Source organism: Pseudorasbora parva, chromosome 8, assembly GCF_024679245.1.
Source record: "Pseudorasbora parva isolate DD20220531a chromosome 8, ASM2467924v1, whole genome shotgun sequence".
In the NCBI taxonomy this organism is placed as follows: domain Eukaryota; kingdom Metazoa; phylum Chordata; class Actinopteri; order Cypriniformes; family Gobionidae; genus Pseudorasbora; species Pseudorasbora parva.
Genome location: NC_090179.1, coordinates 22,964,214 through 22,986,668, shown reverse-complemented (window position 1 = coordinate 22,986,668; position 22,455 = coordinate 22,964,214). Strand labels below are relative to the sequence as shown.

Genomic DNA, 22,455 nt, shown 5'->3' with positions numbered 1-22,455 from the left:
ATAATAACAATATAATATTATTGCAATTATTAAAATTCAAACTAAATCTTTTTTTTGTCATGTAGGTGTTTGACAGTTCTGGCTCTTTTCTGTCGTACATCAACACGACGGCGGATCCTTTGTACGGTCCGCAGGGTCTGGCTCTCACGTCAGATGGTCACGTGGCCGTGGCAGACTCTGGAAACCACTGCTTCAAAGTGTACCGATACCTGCAGTAAAGACTCGCCGTGGAGGTGGAAGAGTTAACAAATATAAGGTCTTCTTTGGCATTTCATGTTTTCCTTTGCACAAGTCTCTGCACATAAATTTCCAGCCATTTGACTGATGTTGAAGTGAACATATCCAGGGCTTCATGAATGTTGCATCCCTATTTGATAAATTTGCATTAAGTCATTTCCTAAATGAATGTATTGTATATTGAACCCAAACAGGTGCTGTGTATATAACAGTGACCAAGAGGGCAGCTATCTGTGTGCTTTTACAAAGCCTTTGGTGCAAAACTTAAAGCTGCTTAACAACCCCCCTCTGTTAAATTTAACAAGAATTGCAGGTTGAAATGGCAGTTAATAAATGTTTTCTGGGCAAATCATTAACATTAATGCAACAGCTTAAGAATGACCTGTGGATGGAGCTCTAAATTCTTACATCAAACTGGCCTTTTGTGCATTGACTAGCTGTACATGTGTACGCATTTGTATCATATGGTGTAAATTTGATCGCCATCGATTTGCTGTAATATGTTTTTTTTCGGAGCTCCACTCTCTCTTAGTGCGCTAAATCTCGATATTAAAGTAACCCAGCTCTCAATGTGCTTTACTAGAACTGCTTGTAGGTTCATCGTGCCTCTGATTTTTAAAGCGACTTGGGCTTGCTACATATCACCGACCACAACAGCACAATTGACATACTGCATGCTCTGTATTCACGTAAAAAGGTTATAAAGCAAGTTTATTTATTTTGTACGCAATGGTATAATGTACATGTTATTTTTCTAAGTTAAAGTGTTTCGTTTATCTGCATTTTAATGCCTTCAGTGGTTTTCACAAGGTGTAGAAAGCTAATGTGTAGTGAAGTACAACAGTATTTTTTTTCATGCACATGATAGTCACCACATTAAAGGGAATGTTGATTTGTCACATCAAGACACCGAAAATATGGACATAAAACAATAAGGGAAAATCAAATCACCCAGCCACTGCTGCATTTTAAGTTGCCAAATTCATGAAAGAACAACTTGCAGGGTACTTGCCATAGTTTACCGTATTACTGAAGAATTACTACTGGTTTTTTTTTAGTTTTTTTTTTATTGCTTGTTTTTTATGAATGTAGGAAAAATGAATGAAATATAAAATATTTACTGCATCAGAAATGACAGTGTGATCATTTTGGCCAAGATGTTACACCACTACGTACACAAAAGCAATGAATTTGGAATCACAACAGCATCTGTACTTGGAGTCATAAACGTGTGCAAGCGATAGAAAGTGTGTTGTTTAAGCCACTAAATACAGTATTCTGTAATAAAACTGTACAGTGTGTAACCACAACAGGACACATGAAGTATTTTAAACAATATTTAAGCCGCAATAATGCACTATTGAATATTTCTCAGACATGTAGCATTTCTAAAAATACCCCTGAAAAGAGTACCCTTGATTTATGGTGTAATAATGAAAAGCTGAGAAGTCATGTCAAAGAGATAATATCTGGGATTATTGTAATACATTTAGGGTAATGGGAATCTACTGTATTGCCAATACACACGGAAAACTGATTTAAAATGCTTTGGACTCTATTTTCCAATGTACCAAACAACTGTAACAGTCTCTTTATATGTCAGTATATGCACTAGAAATAAAAGCACATGATTTACAGAGCCAAATAATGATGTTTTAAGTGGTTATTTTACCATCTTCATTATGTTTTCTAAATATCACAGTGTTTAATGGGGTGTTGCTTTATAAATTCATTAAGAAGAAAGCAGGCCGAGCGGCTTGCGGTTGCCTTGCATTTCTTTTCTTCTGGTATCTTCTCAATCCACATGTCATTGTTCAGTACATACCTAAAACTTCAGAAACAACAGAAGAAAAATGCTTTATACATTAAAAACTATTTGCATTTTTTTGCCTTTTTAATAAACATCAGATTTCAAGGCTTACTGTTGTCCATCATTATTCAGAACTGAGATGGCGCTGTCCTGGCCCATGATCAAATATTGTGCTTCATTGGTCAGCTCCAATTCATCGCAAGATACGCGCAGTATCATCTGACGCGTGACGCCTTTCTGGATGCCAGAGTCCCTCCCTTTAACAAGAAAGGTTGTGTTGATATATTATTTATTGCAGTAAAAATGTACAGGAAGGTTCTAGTTATTAGGTATAATAAATATTAATAAACATCTATTACTTGAAGGATGCACAGTCAGTTGGAAATGATCACAAAAGACAGCGTGATCAGGACTGGGTTTATTTTGCAATACTAGGCTCTAAACTAAAGGATTAGTTTACATACTCACCCCGATCTCATCCAAGATGTTCATGTCTTTCTTTCTTCAGTCAGAAAGCAATTCAGTTTTTTGAGGAAAACATTCCAGGATTTTTCTACAGATAATGGACTTCAATGGCAACCAACAGGTTGAAGGTCTAAATCAATGCAGTTTCTAAGGGCTTCGAAAGCCTTCAGAAGCTCTGAACTATCCCAGACAAGGAATAGGGTCTTATATAGCGAAACCATCGGTTATTTTACAAATAAACAAAAATCTACATGCTCAAATTCTCAACTTCCGTGTTGTTCTTCTTCACGGCATACAACGTCATCACGCCGGAAAATGCACATGTGATGTACGTGGAAGTAATGACCCAGTGCTGAAAAACTTCTCCAACTTTAAAAATGTTGTCCGACATTGTTGTTTTACCTTTATTTTTATAAAGGATGTTTGTTTAAGTCTTAGCACGTTCGTTTTAACCAAGGTGACCTTTCTGATGTGATGAGGTCATACAAAAAGCAGAACACCTAAGTCGCACATTTGAGGTTAAAAAGTATATAGTTATTTATTTTTTTATTTTTCGAAAATGGCTGATGGTTTCGCTAGATAAGACCCTATCCATGTCTGGGATCATTCAGAGCCTCTAAAGCCCTTTAAAGAGCATTGATTTGGACCTTCAACACATTGTTTGTCATTGAAGTCCATTATGTGGAGAAACATCCTGGAATGTTTTCCTCAAATAAACAAATTGAAAGAAAAAACTGAAGAAAGAAAGACATGAACATCTTGGATGAAATGGGGGTGAGTAAATTATTAGGAAATTTTCATATGGAAGTGAACTAATCCTTTAAGAAAATGCACTGCCCATAATTTTTAATGGACTTGATAACTGCAAATGATAACAAAATGTTAGATACCAGTCAAAATGATTATGTTTCAGGTACAGAAATTGAATAAAGTTGGTTAATCAAATGTAAAATAAAACTGCATAGTCTTCACTATATAAACTAAACATAGATTAACCCTTATTAAAGTTACAGAAGTTATTCAATCAAGCGCAGTGAGTGTTTTTAATAACAACAAAAAAGCAGATAGAAGCAGGTATATTAGGCTGCTGTCACTTTAAGGCCAAATGCACATATCCAATATGTAAGGAATAATTGACGATGGGTCACGGCGCGAAGCGGCCCGACCGCAAATCGGTTACTGCTCTGTCGGACGAGGGCAGAAAAAGGTAGCCCGATCCACACTCTAGTTCCCAGAGATGGGGATTTTTATTAACCATTTTGGGTGAATTTGTCTATTCAAGTGCAAGAAGAAAGACATGAAAGAGCTCAACTTAGTATTCACTCACTGTCTGAGACACGCTTCCTGTGCGCACGCTTCAGATGTTTAAACTTCCCACACAGTGCACAAGCAATGAATTTAGTTCCCTTTCGCATCTTGCGCTTGAATATTCTGGCCTGTGAACTGTTCCGAGTGTCGTTCATGTTCTCACAACATATTGTTAGAATTCCTAAAAATGTTACTGGTCATTTGCCGATTGACACCGTTTTCATATAGTTGCCAACAACCATTTTTACATGCATTTGGCGAGTGTTCATTTTAGGGCCTGATTACAATGTACAAAATATTTGGTATAGCAATACGACGAACACTGCAACAAAGATTGTAAAATCCTTTGAGGTCATTTTAACTATAAACGTTTCAGTTGTGTTGAATGTAGGTCAAAATAATTTGACGCTATGGTCAAACGACTTATTTTCCGGTTACCGAGATGAGCGGAGTATAGAGTATTGTCCTGGACGACAGAAAATATTAGGAAATATGTGACCAGTGGATGGCATGATTCACCAAGTATTCAAAACAGCCATAACATGAATAAAAGTTATAACTTTAAATTAACCTACAAAACCTGATTAAAACCGGTTTCATTTTGAATGTAAAAATACTGAGGACCAAACTTACCATTCTGAAGAACATCAGTGATTAATGTGGTGTAGTACTTAAAAACATCATCGCTGCTTGAGTTGATGATTTTAATCACATAGACTAGAGAAAACAGAACATATTTAAAATATAAGCAAGTATAGAGTTAAGACATATTTGTACATTATATGACTACTTTCTCACCGTAGTCAACGATAGGATCGTAGCATGCATAACTATTCCGGGTGCTTTGTTTCATATCCTTTCTGAAGGTGGCTTTCAGCTTTGGACAACCACCTGAAAAATGACAAATGTACATTTTGGTTTCACTTTTTCATTTTGTCACCCATTTGATACAATATAAATCATAGTACATTACTTTTTCTCACCTTCTGCACATGTACAAACATCCCCATTACACAGTTTGGAGATCATTGGGCTTTTCTGAGGGGCTGTATAGAATATGCCACATCTCTTTTCTGCGTTACACATTGAATTGGCATTAGTCAGTGTTCATACTCAAAAATGTTGGTAATAAATTGTTCTGTTCATAGCGTTTGATGACCTGGGCTGTAATAGTCATAGATGACAGCAGAAGCAGGTTGGACAAGGCCCATGGGAACGACCTGGTCAGCACCAAACTGAAGACACTCCTCGGTTTCAGTGATCTGTTGACATGAACCATACAACCAAATTATTTGTGTCTGTTGCATAAGTACTGTTGAATAAAATTGGAGCCAGTTTAATGACAAATTTTTTTTTTTTTTTTTTTTTTTTTGCAAATATGCAAACCATATATTAAAAGGAAAGCATTTGAAATTCATGGGATTCTTCAAGTCTTCCATTACCTTTGCAAAATAAAGAAAGACTTTATTATGGTGGATTTCATAGTGATCAATGAACCTCTCTGTGCCCTTTACATTCTGTGGGTGAAAAACAAAACAAAACAATGAAATAAATTCTTATAAAAGTAATACATTAAACTTTTATATCAAATTTGTATTATTTGTAACTGAACAAAGGAAAATACAGATTATTTTATGGTGCTCATTGTAAGAAAACTTGCTTAATGATTTATGTCGGCTGCTTAATTTTGATGTTAACCTAATGCTTGCTAAAAAATGTTACAAATTACAAAAACGGTAAATACTATTGAATAGTATTAATATTATTTAAAATGTACTCAAAGAATACTAATAAGTCATAGGAATCGCCATTTTAATATGTACCTTTAAGGTACCAGTATGCACCCTTTAGATACAAAAGTGTATCTTTTGGAAGCTACTACCCCAGTGACAGCTTTAGTACCTTTTTATATAATGGAGTATAATGGATTTTTTTGTAAACAAAATGTACCAACAAAAAAAACACAACAAACAACACTTTATATATAAACCGAGAACACAACCCAGACATAACATTATAACCACTGACAGCTGAAGTGAATAACACTGATTATCTCTTTATCATGGCACCTGTAAGTGGGTGGGATATATTAGGCAGCAAGTGAACATGTTGTCCTCGAAGCTGATGTGTTAGAAGCAGGAAAAATGTAAGGGTTTGACAAGAGACAAATTGTGATGGCTAGACGACTGGGTCAGAGCATCTCCAAAATCATGTTTTTTACATCACGTGGATGGCCGGGTGCATGTGCATCGCTTGCCTGTGGAAAAATTGGCACCAGGATGCACTGGCGCCACTGGATGCACACGTATCACCTGCCTAAGCAGCAGACCATGTACGCCCTTTCATGGAAACGGTATTCCTTGGAGGCTGTTGCCTCTTTCAGCAGGATAATGCGCCCTGCCAAAAGGCAAAATGGTTCTGGGCCTCCAAATTCCCCAGATCTCAATCCAACTGAGCATCTGTGGGATGCGCTGAACAAACAAGTCAGATCCATGGAGGCGCCACCTTGCAAATTACAGGACTTAAAGGATCTGCTGTTAACATCTTGGTGCCAAATACCACAGCATACAATTTTAGGTCATAATGTTATTCCGGATCGGTATCTATATATATATAAAAATTTGTATATAAAAAATAGAAAAAATTTGTCACCTCTGATAATATAATTTTTACATAAATGCAAAATACATAAAATGTACACTTTTCACAATGTTGAAGTAGCCTATTAAAATCATTCAGATATTGCGTGCGGTTGAGATATGCATATTGCGATATGTACATTTGCGATATTTCGATATATTGCACAGCCCTAATAATAACAATAAATGCATATGCACGTGTTCCAAATCCTTGAGGTTTGGCTTCAGTCCACTTAGGAGTGAGATGTCCACCATGACCATGCCAACAGAATTATTCTTCTTCATGCTGTGGGAGGACAGAGGAGAAAAAAAGGCCAACTCAGAGAGGCCAACCAAGTCATTATAATTATAATGAACATTTATATAACACATCAATATTAATTTCTGTGCTCACCCCACACACACTGTGTATATGAGTGAACTCTCTTTCTTTGGCTCCTCTGAGATTTGTCTTTTTCTGCGGCTGCGAAGATCAAACCATTCTATGTTGCTCATGGGCTCATCTTTTTTATCCTCCTCATCTTCGTAATTGTAATAATCAAACGTTTCTTCCTTATCGGACATTTCTAGAAAAGAGCATATTTACTTATGATTTCTAGTCTAAATGAGATGACATTTGTTACTATTCCTCCTCACCATCTGAGATCACCCAAATACTAGATCTGTGCAACTTTCATTGAATGTATAGTTTTTAAATTCCTGTCTGGTTGAATACAACTTTTATACTTAATAATAAAATATTTATTAAAATAATAATAATAGTAATGCACATTAAACACACAATTATTTTATTTTTTATTCAGTGACCTATAACAGCGGCGGACCATAAAATGTTACGTACTGAATTCCATCTCTCCTTCCACTGTAACACTAAGGTGAAAAAGATCACAGTGTGATTCATCTTTCTTCATAGTTCTGTATATCTGCACAACCTGTAATAAGCCAAATGTAATTTAAAAATACCACAAACGTAACGATCATATACCAAAAACAATGTACATTGGAAAAAAACAAATCTTACTGCCAATGTTCCATGTCCTGTTCCCTGAACATTTAGAGCAAATTTACCAGCATTTCTGACCTGTGTAAACAAAGGGTTTTTTACTTGTTATGAGACTTTATTACATATTTTAAGACCTTCACTCTGTTGACGTTCCTCATTGAAACTGGATGTTTCAAAATCAAAACTTCTGTTACTTTTTTTTAATTAGTTACATCAAAGCCATGAACATACTTTCTAGTCGCTAGAATATGGAATTAGAGAAAAGGGCTTACTCATTCAAAAAAGAAAAGAAAATCTGGACAGTAAAGGATGAGAGTCATCACTATTTTTAATTGTAAAGTATAAGCATATATCATCTGAAGATAAAGAAGTCAACATTTAGGAATATACTAGCACCATCAGTGTTTTAAGGAATCTTTCTTACCTTAACAGCTTCTGCGGTGAGCGCATTATTTTTGGTCAAGTGCAAATCTTGTTTTGTGCCATTTTGAAGACACATTACCACCTTCAGATTCAAGTTTTCTATATCGTTGTTTTGCATGCTGTATTTCGTCAAAGCCTCAATAGCGACGACTGTATCCTGCACATTAACACAAATTAAATACTGGATTAATTCAAACTGGAAAACCAACACAAAAATTAGTATGCCTCACCGTTATGTCACATTTCAGTTTTAAATTGTCCTATAATGTCTTTTTACAAGATGTTAAGTAAGCCTCTGATGTCCCCAGGGTGTGTATATGAATCTTTAGCACTAAATACCCACAGATATTTTTTATAGCATGATAAAATTGTCAGAGAATATATACTGGATGAAGATAGAACATGTATAGTTTAGTTTAATTACAATTATAACTTATGTTGTCACCTTGCTTTATGTACTGTATTGCAATAAATGTGAAAATAAGAATATGACAGCTTGAGCAGACTCCCAAGTGTGCTCTATTACAACTCTTTCTCTTCTTAAAGGTCCCATATCACATGAAAATTTCACCTTATGAGGTTTTTTTAATCATTAATACAAGTTCCCCTAGCCTGTCTATGGTCCCCCAGTGGCTAGAAATGATGATAGGTGTAAACCAAGCCCTGGGTATCCTGCTCTGCCTTTTAGAAAATTAAAGCTCAGATGAGCCAATCTGGATTCAGTTTATTTTTTATATTTAATTCTGTCGCACAAACAGACTTTTACCATATGGATTCAACAGCACCGACACAAACAGTGAGTAACAGTGTTCATTAATGCCTGATTTGGGATCAGTGATTTCTGATGTATAGCTAATTATTCTAGTACACATAGTCTTTCTTTCTAAATTGTTTAATACTGTTTATGCATCAGTGAATCAAGCCGATCAACTTCACATTGTTTCTTTTAGTAGCACGAATAACAAATCTGTTATTAAAATAATGCTATAATCCACACTTTCACGATTTGTCAATCACGACAGCTGTAATAGTAAAAAAACGTATAGTAAAAATTTTCAAGAGGGGTTCCGCATGTAATACGCATTTCAAATGCAAAGATGTCAGCCAATCACAGCAGTGGGCCTTTACACTGAAAAATCCCCCTTCAAACACAGCATTCAAGCCAGAAGGATAAAATTAGGATAGAAAAATCCCTTTTATTTCTAAATTATGACCTTTTTTTATGATGTAAAAATCATACTAACATTATAAGTACACGTCAGGAAACATTACAACATAATTTAAAAAAAAATCCACATCATCGGACCTTTAAAGGATTAGTTCACTACAAAATTAAAATTGGCAATACAGCACAAGAGCAATTCATGTTAAAACCTATATAAATGTTTTTGCTCAAACAGCAACATTACTTAGTTAACGTTACTTTAAGTCAAAAAAGTTCAATCATAAATCAACCACCCCTTAACTTATTAGTAATAAACAGTCCTTTATAATGCAATGTGTGTGATCGTGTGTGTAGGATCTGTTAGCACCAAACATATAGATGGTTTGGCTTAATTTTTGATATATGTGAAATTTCTTAGAAATGAAGGAACACCACTGTTCAAAAGTTTGGGGTCGGTACGTTTTTTGTTTTTTTTTTGAGTCTCAATGCTCACCAAGGCTGCATGTGTTTGATCATAACTACAGTAAAAATATGAAACATTATAATTTATTATAACAGCAAAGCTGAATTTTCAGCATCATTCCTTCAGTCTTTAGTTTCATACGCATCCTTCAGAAATCATTCTAATATGCAATTTTTTAAAATTATTTATAAATGTTGAAAACATCACAGTTTTGTGGAAACTGTGATAAATTTTTTCTTTGAATATAAAGTTCAAAAGAACAGCTTTTATTTGAAAAATAAATATTTTGTAACATTATAAATGTCTTACTGTCACTTATGATCAGTTTATACTTGATAAATCGAATTATTCATTTCTTACAAAAATTTGTTTTAATTGGTAGTATATATCAAACCGTTTCAATTCTAAATACAACATTACAACACTTTTTTTGTAATTGTTTTATAAGGAATCGTTAAGAATTGGGAGTAGTCATGTTTCAACATTTTATAGTTAAAATAATTGTGCACCTAAAGATAATTGTGCACTCACCTGTGTGGACCGGAATCCGCCACCATACTTGCGCTGCTCTGTCAGCCAGTTTGCAGCGAGTTTAGCAGTCTGCATGTCGCGCATTGAGAGCATACTGAGTAGAGCATATGCTGTGGTCTCCACAGATCCAGCGTCAGCTTTACCAGCTGATTCGCCTCTGCCACCGTTGGCATTCCAAAAACACTTTGCTGTATAGAAAGGAAAGAAAAGATTATGCATAGATTGGATAATGTGATCACTAAGCTAAAAAGAAAATGTGACTACATTTTTCCCATGCTAATAAAACAATGTTAAGTGGATTATGTTCTAAGAGAAATAATTCAAGATTTAATTACTGACTGTTGTCACAATTAGCAATGTCTTTTAGCTTCCGCTGCACTCGCCGGGCTTCTGCGCTTTGAGGGTCATGCAAGGCCAAGGCATAAGCTGTGATGGCGAGCGAATAGGGACACTCCAAAGCATCCAAATGCCCTTCTAGATAAGACTTTGCTTTATCAATAGCTGCCCTCTAGAAAAAAAGAGGTTTGTATAGTTGATTCAGTAGTTAATGAATAGAAGAAATGTTTTGCCACTAGAGTTAATACGTTACCAGTTCTGTATCACTTTCTTGGTTGTAGACTTGCAAAGTACGGTGCATTGTTATAAGGAGAAAGGCAGTTAGGGCAACATCATCTTTTGACAGTCCAACTCCTCCCTGAGGACAAATATTTGTCTATTTTCAGTCAATGTTAGCAATCAGTATTAATAAATACAATAAATATACCCTATAAGCTGTACCTTCATTCCTCTGTCATATAGGCGATTGGGATCATCCCATGCACCATTGCTCTTCTGTTTGGAAATGAGATAAGACATGGCCTCCTGAATATGTAAGTCATTCACAGTGATGATACCCATAGATTCCGTCAGTTCCTTGGCAATAAATGCTGTAAGCCTACAGTCAGGTTGGGTAGAATTTGAAGAAAATGTGTGGATTTCTTGGATATTATATATATATATATATATATATATATATATAGCATTTAGATTTTATCAATGCTTTGGAATTGATAGTGCCATGCTATTCCAGCTGCACAAGAGGAACAAAAAAACCAACAACAAAAAAAAAAACATACCAAATGCTGCTGGGGGTCCTCAGAAAGGCTCCGTAAGAGCCATCAGTTTTCTTGTGTGTGAGAACTGTGCTGTAACCTGGTACATATACCAAGATGAAAGAAGAGCCTCATAAATGAATAGATTTATTCCTTCCTAAATAACAAATTATAGACTATATAATCTGGGCAAACCTGGTGGGATGTCCCTACCATGCAAAGCTGAGACCAAACCTACGCCCTTGATGGATACGCACCGTTTTGGATCATTGATTGGGCCTCATCTCTTCGTTCAGCTTTCAGTGATATCCATTGTCCTGTGGCATCCAGGTATCTCATGGCATGAATAGCAGGAGACATCTTCACCATGGTCTGCTCCGCACAGCCAGTGGGCAGCTGGATGAGTTTATCAATACCCTCCAGGTTTAGACAGTTATCTATTGACTCGCCCATCATCCCACCTGGAAAATAACAAGGTCATTATCTATCTGTCTGTCTGTCCGTCCGTCCGTCCGTCAGTCCACTCTTCAGAAACATTTACAGAACATGAATTCACTTGATCACTGGACTGATTTTTTTAAAAAATATATATACGTATCATTTCTTTCTTTTTTTAAAAAACATTGATAAGCATTTGTATATACCACCTCACCTTTTAAACTCAAAAAGATGTCTGAGTCTGTCCCACCAGGGATCTCATCATTAGGGGCTGTAATTTCAAACTCCACACTGTTCCTCACTGTGTATATAAAGACAAAAAAGTTACAATCATGAAAAGCCTAAGAACATAATCTACTGATTGTACTGGATATGTACTAGATTCTTACATTTTGGATCAATGATGAACTCCCTGTCAATAGAGGCGAGTTCCCCTTCCCCCTAAACATGAAGGATTACAAAGAGAGTTTTTGTGTGTCACACTGAATTACTTGTAGAAATTCCCTTAAAAAACACCTTTAATTTCTCAGGTATGGTGGCACACTATACCTCCACACGGAGTTCCTTTTCTACGCGGTCCTGGGCAGTGTTTGGGGCATAAGCCACCACGGTGATGGGAATACTTTTAATAACAAGGGGCACCACTGTGAAATACACGGCCACAGCTGAGTTACCAGGAACCATGACCTCCTCGCTTACATCACCGCCACCAGCAGTGCACAATCCGTCTGTCTTAGTCATCCTCACTGTTACCTATATAGACAAATGACAGAGCATTCTCAGAACTTTTTTCTACAAATTATTATTAATCTTGTTTGTCACACTAATATTTTTTCAGGCACATGCCCTAGTTGCTGGTTAAAAGGAATAGCACCTGAAATAAAGATTCATGAAATTTACCGTTAAACTCTCTTGCTTGTAATTGTACACAACAGCTTTAACCTGAAGTTGCTCATTTATTTTCACTGAGTAAGGAAGGTTGACAGACAAAAAGAAATCCTGGAAGACCCTCAGGGGCTTTGGTTCTGCAATGCAGAATCCTAAAAATAAAAATAAATTAATAATAATAATAATAATAATAATAATAATAATAATAATAATAATAATAATAATAATAATAATAATAATAAAATAAATACAAATAAAAACTGATCAGCATAAAAATAGCCAACCAAATGGCATAAAAAGTCACATTTTGTGTTAATGGTAACCTTTTGTGGAAGAAATGCCCACAGCCTGTATTTCCCAAGTGGTTATAGAATCAGGAGCAACTGCATCATAACTTTATACAAAAGACAACAAAGTATTAGAAAAATTATGTAAAAAGTAATTTATTCTGTAATTATTTCTTCAGTATTAGAAATATAGATAACATATCAAACTCATTTTTTAAATATTTATATATTGTCAAAAATATTATATGATTAATAGGTGACCTGATAATGCCAGTGTTATCTGTTTCAATGACTGTCCACATCCATGACTGAGGGAAATATTTACGGAGGTAGATTTCATCCTCATTAATAACAATTTCATCCAGTGTGTCGTCAGTGGCTAAAGTGAGAGACAGAAAAAGAGAGTAGATTTCAGCTTTTGAAAGTAGCATATAGCTTAACCTTATTTTTTTATAGTAATATTATTATTTATAATAATAATAATACATTTTATAATTTAAATTGATTAAGTAAGCAGTGAAGCCAATTTAGTATAAATATTGACAATTATTATACACTAAATGACTTCACTGCTCAGTAACATTTTTTGTATTTTAGATATTTTATCATTTAAATTATAGTGGCATTGGAGCCAAAAGAGAGACAATATTATAAAACATATATAATATTGATAAAATATACTAAATTGGCTTTACGGCTCACAAATGTTTTTTTCTGGTTTGATTTAGATGATCAAATCACTGAATTGTGCAATAAATGTGGGTTTAATCCAAGAAAACCCTTCCGAGAAATTGTGCAAGACAAATTGTACCTCTTCCAAGGCTGGTTTTTCTCTTCTCCAGTTTCTCCCTCTTCCTCCTCTCATTCGAAGCTTCGCAGCATTTTTTAAAAGCCTTACGACAGCTGTCCGATTCTTTTACTCTTTTGAGACGCTCATCACAGGACAATTGCCTTGTGCTTGTCCTCACACCATCAAGACAGCATTTCCTGTCGTGGTTCTTAAAGCTGTTGACTGTGGTGATGATATGATTAAAAGATAAATCATGCGAGGAATGATCAAAGGTTGTCAAATTGTTGTTTTGCCTCTTACCGACAGCACTGTATTTTACAGCATAGTCCACTGCCTTCCTGATGCGAGGGCCAGGTTTAAAGTTGTAACACTTATGACCTGATGATATAATATATATGATATGATATAAAAAACTGTTGGTCATGCTCTTACATGGTTCATGAATAATTATTCACAAAATAGATTGTCAACAGGCATTTTACTTTTAGGTAAAGGGGTTTCCAGATCACAGTTACAGATAAAAGTTAACCCAGCTCTCTGCAGAACAGCACTAGTGTCCTCTCCTCCTCCGAAAGAGCAGGCCAAGTCATACGAGTTCATGTACTCAAACATCTGTGGGAAAGAAAAATTCATCTCAATCATGAGCAGCAATACTGAATTGCTACATGCTTTTAGGAGTACACACTAGCATAGCGTACTAGATATCCACAAAACTGATTGATTTTGTACATAAATGTACAGTACATAATCCCAAACGTGTTACCTTTTGGAGGCTTAGTTTGTTTTTGCTCAGAATGTAAACTGCCGAGTCCACTGCGGCAAGAGCCACCTTGGCTTTTGAATCTGCTCTGACCGTCACCTTAAACCCAGTCGCAGGTTTTATCTCAGCCATTGGATCAATTTCTACCTAAACACAAAACAGTATGTGGAAACACTCGCTTCTAAAACAATCCAATATAATAGCACCAGATTTAGATTCTGAACGATAAATCGCCTCCGCTGTACCTTGCCTTTGCAGACATCTTTTACATCGACCCACACTGAGTCAGCCACGATTTTTTCTTTTGGTGTAACATAGTAGGCGACCAGGCGAAAAGAAGGCACCATATCCACGTTGATGTTCACATTGATTGTTGTGATTTCAGTTCTTGGCACCCTCCCAACCTGCACAATTTGTCCCTTACTCCAAACCTGTTTGGGAAATGATTTATTTTTAAAATAATGGAAGAGAATAGATAATCCAAATCCTTGTTTTCTGGTAAAAACCTACTCAAAAAATGACATCCAGTCTGATTGTTCTTACCATAAAATAAAAGAAAGTTGGTTTTCCTGCACCCTGAGGTGTAATGTCCCGTAATGTGGCTTTCAAGTTCTCTCCAGGCTTCAGGAACTGCTGCTCCACTTCTAAACTAAGATAACTGTTTTCTTCAGCTTTTATTGCACTGGCTGTCATCTTTTTATCACTACGGATTACCTCCTGGTCTCTCCCCTCGGCAGACACCTGCAAAATAAGGACCATATAAAACGGACAGTCCCAGTCCTGGATGCTGATTGGCCAATACCAAAGTCATAAGAACACATGAAAGGTTGATACTGTTGTTTAAAACAAAGTAATTGTATATTATGTCCATTTTGGAATGGTAATAAAGATAAATCATGTTAAATTTTACCGTTATAGCTAAATTCTTAGCCTGTAGTGGTATTTGAAAGGCCATGGCTACATCACCCATTTCATTTCCCCGGCCCTCAATCTTCAGAATCTGCTCTGGTGGTTCTATTGTAACAATGGCTGTAAATTTCAAGTTTGGGACTCTGTTGCCATCTGGATAAGTTGCAGTAGCCTGCAAAAAATGCAGAAATAATTATAAAAGTATTTAATTTATTTGTGTGTGCATGTGTGATACTAATGCATACATATATTTTAATGCTAGAAAGTGATAAAATAACAAATCTGAGTTAAATTTTTTTTAGGCCACATACCAAAATGGAAAACTTGCCACCCGGGGTGAAATATGTCTTGGTTTTTGACAGATCAACAACATATGGTGATGTCACGATCTTCACAGATGAACTTTCAGCTTCCTCTAGATTGCCACCTGCATAAAACAAGCACAAACATCCACTGTGATATAATTTTCAGTCATTAGACATAATATCTATCTAGGGATAAATAGTAACTTCATATGAATAAAATAAATGCAAAGAAATGCTAAATTAGTTCATCAATATACTTTTACACTTGTAGTAACTAGATTTTTTTGCCCAATCATTAGGCTGCTTTCCATTTATTACTCACTTGCTTTTTCCAAAACTGAGACTGCAATATAAAGATAATATCCCTCTATATGGCCTTGAGTGTTATTTTCCGATGCTGTCTTTATGAGATCAGTGCATATTTCTGTGCTTGTGGTGCCGTCCTCTACCTAAATAACAGAGGAATACAAACAAATACAAATCAGATACTGACAAAATCACATACTGACAATCTGAATATATCTGACAATCATACTGAATATATATATATATATATATATATATATATATATATATATATATATATATATATATATATATATATATATATATATATATATATATATATTTATTTATTTAATTACGCTAAACAAACATAATTTGTTCACATAAATTCAACATCAACATCAAACATCAACATCAAAAATTACTTATGAAGTAATTTTTAAGTAACCCAATTAAGTAGTCTCAACATGATTTTAATATGGCTTCCTAACAACATGGTTTGCACAGGGGGCTTGAGACCCTGACTCTTTAATCAAATCACAAGTTTATTTAATTTTTAGTATGTTTCAGTGGTCACTTGACTGATTTATAAGACTGCACAAGCTAACTTTCATTCTGTTAGCCAGCAATAGCACATAATGAACATGTCAAGTGCTATGTATGAAATTCTCTTTAATCACATGTTCTGTCTCAGTCCACAGTATAAGCAATCGCTCCGCTCTTCTCCACTGTAACCCAGTATAATTTGAATGAGTCTAATTATTCCAACATAATTAAACATTAAACACTATTAAACAATATAAAGTCTCCCTCTTATCTAATTTTGCCAAAAATAAAAATAAAATTTTGCCCAAAACACATAAAATAACACATAAGTTAACATTTTTTACTCTTTTCGTCAAGTCCCACGCAAAGCAGGCTGGGAACTACAGTTTCAGCAAAAAATCATGTTCGAGTACTTGATTGGTTCACATTCACCCCAAATAATGTATTCTAGTAGATTGCACATCACATTTAAAAGAATTACATTAATTGAAAGCAAAGAAATCATGTTTCGAAGAGAAACACAATTTTGTTGCGTAGATTGCAAATAATAAGATTACGTAAATTGGACAATGTGTTTTCCTTTTTTTTCAGTGTATATATATATCTTTTTTTTTTTGATAGATCATACATATCATAAGCACAAAAACGTATTTATCGGTAGCATTTTAGCTTTTTATTCCAATACAAAATGATTTACTTACTGCTATCTGCTGTTCAGTTCCTGTAAGATATATCTTATTACCCTTTTCATCAATAAGTCCAAATCGAACATATGCTATCCCATTGACCCCCTTCCCATAAGTATATCTGAAAACACCAAAAACGGATGAGTTACATGGCAAAATCTGAAATCAACAATAAACCTCATTAGCATGTAGTGTACGTACCTGGCAGAGATGTTGAATGGAAAGGACTTGCTCTTCAAAATATAATAAGGCTGTGAAGCCTCAATCTTAACTTCAAATGTGGGTAAAACTATGACGAATGAAAGGTTAAAGTGACAGATTAAATGAGAATTCTTAAAAATATATGCACATGTAGTTTCATAATACCTACCATATTCCTTGACCTCAAACTCCATTGCGGAGCTAGCTTCGGGGTACTTATAAAACGATGCAATGATTTTCCATTTGCCAGCCCTGAAGTGTTAATAAAATGACAATATATTATTGAGGTTCCTTACAAGTCCATAGTTGTCTCCTGTTATGTAATGTAGCCCATTGTTTAAGAATATGTACAGTGTATAGTGCATACTGTGATTTTTAAACCAACATTTTAATTAATCAAAATACACACTTTATTTAAAGTACAGCTGATGAGTAGTAAAGTGTTGTTTAGAGTTCATTTAGTGCTCATGTTGTTAACTTACAGCTCCACTTTTGGTATGGCGATGGTATTTTGTAAGATTTGGTCACATCTCAAAATACGATTGTAAACAATCAAGCCTTTAGAATTCTGTAAAAAAAATATTATTATTATTTTTTAAATCTGCTCAATCCAGGTAATTTTGCATGCTGTTTACATGTCATCATGGACAAAAACACTTACAGCTATCTGAACGTGAATTTGATCCTTTATGGGCAGCATGTAGTTGTCTAGGATGAAAATTCTGTATTTTACTGAAAAACAGAAAGAGCTAGAGATTAAACTATAGTGGCCATTTTTAACACTGGTAAACAAATGATACTTAATAGAAATAAATAAGAAGAATAAGAAGAAATAGAATAGTCAAACAGTACCATTTTCTCCTGGATTATAAATGGGCTTGTCTGTTTGGATAAAAATGTACCCCCTTTTAGTTGACAAAAAGATGTTGGCTTTTTTGATTTTGTCTGGAAAGATGTCATGGCTTTTGGCTGCAAGCTGAACATATGAATCCCTTTTTGGATCTCCATAAATCTCAGGATCAACCTACAGCACATAGGTTAGAAAAGACTTTGGTAGTTTACTTTGAGGAAAAAACAACAACATAAAAAAATAAAATAAAAAAAATCCTAAAATCTCAAGTCTACAGACTTACCTTAAGTTTTACCACAGCTTGATAGTTATTGTCCTTATTAAGGATTATAGATTTATTTTCTGACAGAATTATTGTGGAAATCTGGGATACAAAGTATAGCTGCATTCTGATTTCTTTAGTTGCTCCATGAAGCTGCACACTCACAGTCTCTTCCACTCCCAGGTGAATTTTATTTGGAGCAACAATTAGGCATCTGCGGTAAAAAAGCATACACATGCATATAAGCTACAACAGCACAAACACTGATTAAGATACAGCAAAATTCAAGAAATTGGTCATTAGGAGAAAACAAAAGTTGTATACATTTGTAAAATAATTCTAGTACTTACGTGGGTCTCTGTGCATCCACAAGAAAAAACAAAAATGCAACAAACAGAGGGAAGATCATCTTGCCGTTACACCTTGCTCATTTGGGATTATTCCACTAGGACAGCTAACAAACGACTTACTAACTGAGAAAAAAACTATGAGGGCTATTTCTTATGATTTCTTCTGACAAATTGGGCTTTGACACTGAAAAAAGGGAAAATCTTGGCAAAAAAAAATGCCTGGCCATGTGATTTACAAGAAATCTTGTTTGCAGAACACAGGAAGAGCAGATGTCTGGAGCAAAGGCGATGAGAAAAGAAAACACCAGTCCAATGAATACAGTACATTCTAAATTTTAATGCCATGCCTCTGTATTAAATTTAGTGATGTAATTAGTAAGATGTTGTTTTCCCACTTAGATAGTCCACCAATATGGATTATGTTGGTATGGACTATGGAAGCTTATTTCCTCCACAGAATAAAAAGAGATAATGGAAACTTTTTAATCTCACAATTCTGACTTTTTTTTTCAGAATTCTGAGATATTAACTTGTAATTGGAAGAAATAAAATCAGAATTGAGATAAAAAGTAAATCTGAAATTCAAAGTCAGAAGAACCTTATAATCCCAATCAGAAAAAAATATTTTACTATATTATTATATTATTTTATTATTATTATTATTATTATTATTATTATTATTATTATTATTATTATTATTATTATTATTATTATTATTGATATTGATATTGTCCAATTAGAACACATTTAGGGTCTCTGTCATTTTCATGTATACAAAAGACTTGTTCCCTATATAATTTTTACTATATGAAATACAAAATCTTTGAAGCTCAGTATCGCAAAACTGCTCAGAATGCAGATAGAACCTTATACAGGGGTCCTTCTCAAAAAAATTCCATATTGTGATAAAGTTAATTAATATATATACATATTCTCATTATAATTTTTAACTTAAATACCTCGTGCGTGTGTATATTCATTGCACCTATTCTGTTCAATGTTACTTTCATATTGAAGTCCATTGTTATAATAATTCATAAGTATGTACACTGTAAAAAAATATTTAGAAAAAAAGTTAACTAGGTTGCCTTCAAATTTTGAGTTCATTGAAATTAAAATTTTGAGTTAATACAATGACCTTTTTTTTGAGATTCGACAACCTTTATTAAAAGATTATTAAAAGATTTTGTAAGCATATTGGGAAATTATGTGTGTGTTATTTCTGATGACGCAGTGAAACATGCCAAATTGTGCTATTTTCAAGATTTATCACATTTTTTATGTGGTTCAGAAACAAAAATATTTTGAGTTTCTATTTATTAAACTAATTTCCTTCATTGTATCAACTCAAATTTTTAATTTCAATAAACTCAAAATTTTAAGGCAACCAGGTTACTTACTTTTTTAAGTTAAACAAACAAAAGACACCACAATTTTTTTTACAGTGTAGTGTCATAACTAGCCTACATCTCTGACATTTATAATAAATGAAACAGTTTAAAAATCGGTTGAAAATTGAGCAAGTTATGGTTATTTAAAAGTACATGCACCATTAAAACGCACTGTTACGAGTGAGCAAGCTGCTTGTCACAAGATGGCAGCCAGTTGCGGACGGCGACCTCCATTAGAGCGCATGGGACATCTAGCCTTTATTATGGATATCTATGGAGCTTATGACCTACTAACTAGGTTCTGCCTCAAGATCAAATGGTGCAACCGAAAAAAGTACAGCTAGTTACAAACTAGCTAGTACACTGTAAAAAATATTTAGAAAAAAAGTTACCTGGTTGCCTTAAAATTTTGAGTTCATTGAAATTAACATTTTGAGTTAATACAATTTTTTGAGATTCAACAACCTTTATTAAAAGATTATTAAAAGATTTTGTAAGCATATTGGGTAATAATGTGTGTTATTTCTGATGACGCAGTCAAACATGCCAAATTGTGCTATTTTCATGATTTATCACATTTTTTATGTGGTTCAGATACAATAATATTTTGAGTTTCTATTTATTAAACTAATTTCCTTCATTGTATCAACTCAAATTTTTAATTTCAATAAACTCAAAATTTTAAGGCAACCAGGTTACTTACTTTTTTAAGTTAAACCAACAAAAAACACCACAAATTTTTTACAGTGTAGTTACTAAGCATCTAGTGTGGACTTTACGTTTAAATTTAAGAAAGAACTTACGAACGAATGGTGCAACCCTACCCTACAGACTAAACCAACAGAGCCTGTGTCCATGGTGAAAATGAACGACTGGCTCAAACAGGCATGTAAACAGTTGTCTAAGGTTTGTTTTAAGGGCTACCATTGCCTAGCTATCTGTTTAAAGGGAACAACAGAAAACAAGATAAGCTTTTTATGATCTAACGGTCAGTTGTCTCATCGTGGGTAAAAGACAAATAGTGGGCTGCTTAAACTAGAGGTACATAAAGGAAATGCCTTTGCAAATAAGCTAAGGCCATGTCCACACTAATACGTTTTCATTTGAAAACGTATATTTTTCTCTCCGTTTTGGCCTTCCGTCCACACTGAGACAGCGTTTTAAGTCAATGAAAACGTATCGTTTTGAAAACGCTCTCCAAAGCGGATACATTTGAAAACGCCGTCTTCGCGTCATAGTGTGGATTGTGAAAACAGAGGCTTTTTAATACGATGATGCATTTTTAGCCATGTGATGCATATGACCAATTCACGCCGTATTTATTTTGGGAGGTCTCCCAGTCTACATTTTCACTTGCTTTTGGCACTTTATATTCATGTGTTACTCGCAGCAACAACTCCACCTCACTGTCGACCCATTTAAAAAACTCAGTGCCTTTTCTCGACATTGCCGACAAATTTCAAAGAGTAAATAAACGAGTAGCGGTAATGATGCAAGTCGAAGCGTCTTGGATTTGCACATGCGCAGTATGGGGATGTAAGCGTTTTCAGACGTTTCAGTGCAGATGAACATTTTTTAGAAAACGATTGAAAATGATAGTGTGGACGCGGGGCGCACGTTTTTAGACGAAAACTCTGTTTTTAAATTTATCCGGATTAGTGTAGACGTAGCCTAAAAAAGTTAGCCACACTCACAACTGTGAAGTAAGTTTAATATGTTTGGCAAAGTTTCGATATCCATGTAAGAGGAGTCTAAACCATGAAATACATTAATACATTATTTGTTAGCCGCTTTTTGGGGAAAAAAGTAAGTTACAACTTAGCCTAGTTTTGACGTAAATGGGCACTTAGTTACAACTTATGCACTACTAAAAAAATTTGTGTTGCACCATTTAACTAAGTTGAAGCGTAAATCTACGTAGAAACTAAATATTTACGGAAGCCTCTGATCAGCAGTAGCAGAATGAATCCATTCTTTCAGGGTATATCAAGAAAAAAGTATATTCTGTGTGAAATGTGAAATGAATGGGTAAAAAGAAATACTCTGAACCCCAAGTGGATTTCCATAAACTGATAAAGTCAAAAGGTGTTAGATTCTGCCCCTCTCTCCCCTAGGTCTGATAGAAAAAAGAAAAGAAACAAAAATTCCTCTGTTTATTAACATTTTCAGTTGATAAAATATAATTATTTCCAATGGCTGTTGTAAACAGTATGCAACAGCAGATGTCGCTGTTGTCGATACTTTAAGCTTTTCCATGCACACCCAGGGAAAGCCAGGGTGAACTATTTCTGTAATATGGCAGCTAAGAACCACCCACCATTTGTCTTCAACAAATCAGGGTCATGTAATCTAGTTAATATTCACGAGCCAAG

At 34.6% G+C, this 22,455-nt stretch overlaps 2 protein-coding genes across 3 annotated transcripts in view; one reads left to right on the top strand and one right to left on the bottom strand.

Moving 5' to 3' along the window:
* Positions 1 to 1,885, top strand: part of trim3a (tripartite motif containing 3a) — a 31,516-nt gene extending 29,631 nt beyond the window's left edge. For both annotated transcript variants that reach the window (XM_067450433.1, XM_067450434.1), the window contains one exon: positions 66 to 1,885. In XM_067450433.1, coding sequence (XP_067306534.1) covers positions 66 to 218 — 153 coding nt within the window. In that variant the 3' untranslated portion in view covers positions 219 to 1,885. The remainder of the gene's footprint in view (positions 1 to 65) is intronic.
* c4 (complement component 4) lies at positions 1,285 to 18,860 on the bottom strand. Its single transcript, XM_067450432.1, has 41 exons — positions 18,693 to 18,860; positions 18,364 to 18,556; positions 18,083 to 18,254; positions 17,892 to 17,962; positions 17,713 to 17,798; positions 17,400 to 17,482; positions 17,231 to 17,318; positions 17,045 to 17,150; positions 15,835 to 15,961; positions 15,519 to 15,634; positions 15,209 to 15,379; positions 14,842 to 15,039; positions 14,544 to 14,729; positions 14,302 to 14,445; positions 14,021 to 14,150; positions 13,839 to 13,916; positions 13,560 to 13,760; positions 13,010 to 13,127; positions 12,785 to 12,855; positions 12,474 to 12,613; positions 12,123 to 12,326; positions 11,963 to 12,014; positions 11,788 to 11,874; positions 11,393 to 11,596; positions 11,160 to 11,235; positions 10,822 to 10,978; positions 10,634 to 10,738; positions 10,384 to 10,552; positions 10,045 to 10,232; positions 7,887 to 8,042; positions 7,481 to 7,540; positions 7,301 to 7,391; positions 6,854 to 7,025; positions 6,658 to 6,745; positions 5,263 to 5,337; positions 4,980 to 5,082; positions 4,804 to 4,893; positions 4,619 to 4,711; positions 4,454 to 4,537; positions 2,160 to 2,304; positions 1,285 to 2,068 (listed from the first exon to the last, which is right to left on the bottom strand). The coding sequence occupies exons 1-41, from the start codon at positions 18,749 to 18,751 to the stop codon at positions 1,927 to 1,929; spliced, it is 5,079 nt and encodes a 1,692-aa protein (XP_067306533.1). The 5' UTR covers positions 18,752 to 18,860; the 3' UTR covers positions 1,285 to 1,926.
* Positions 18,861 to 22,455: the final 3,595 nt, after the last annotated feature.

Excerpts from the sequence above, each read along its gene's own strand:
- c4 (XM_067450432.1), bottom strand. The coding sequence starts at position 18,751 with ATGATCTTCCCTCTGTTTGTTGCATTTTTGTTTTTTCTTGTGGATGCA. Across the intron at positions 12,015-12,122 it reads AAAAGGAACTCCGTGTGGAG|GGGGAAGGGGAACTCGCCTC; the intron begins GTATAGTGTGCC and ends CTTCATGTTTAG. Across the intron at positions 5,338-6,657 it reads ACCTCAAGGATTTGGAACAC|AATGTAAAGGGCACAGAGAG; the intron begins GTGCATATGCAT and ends TTTCACCCACAG.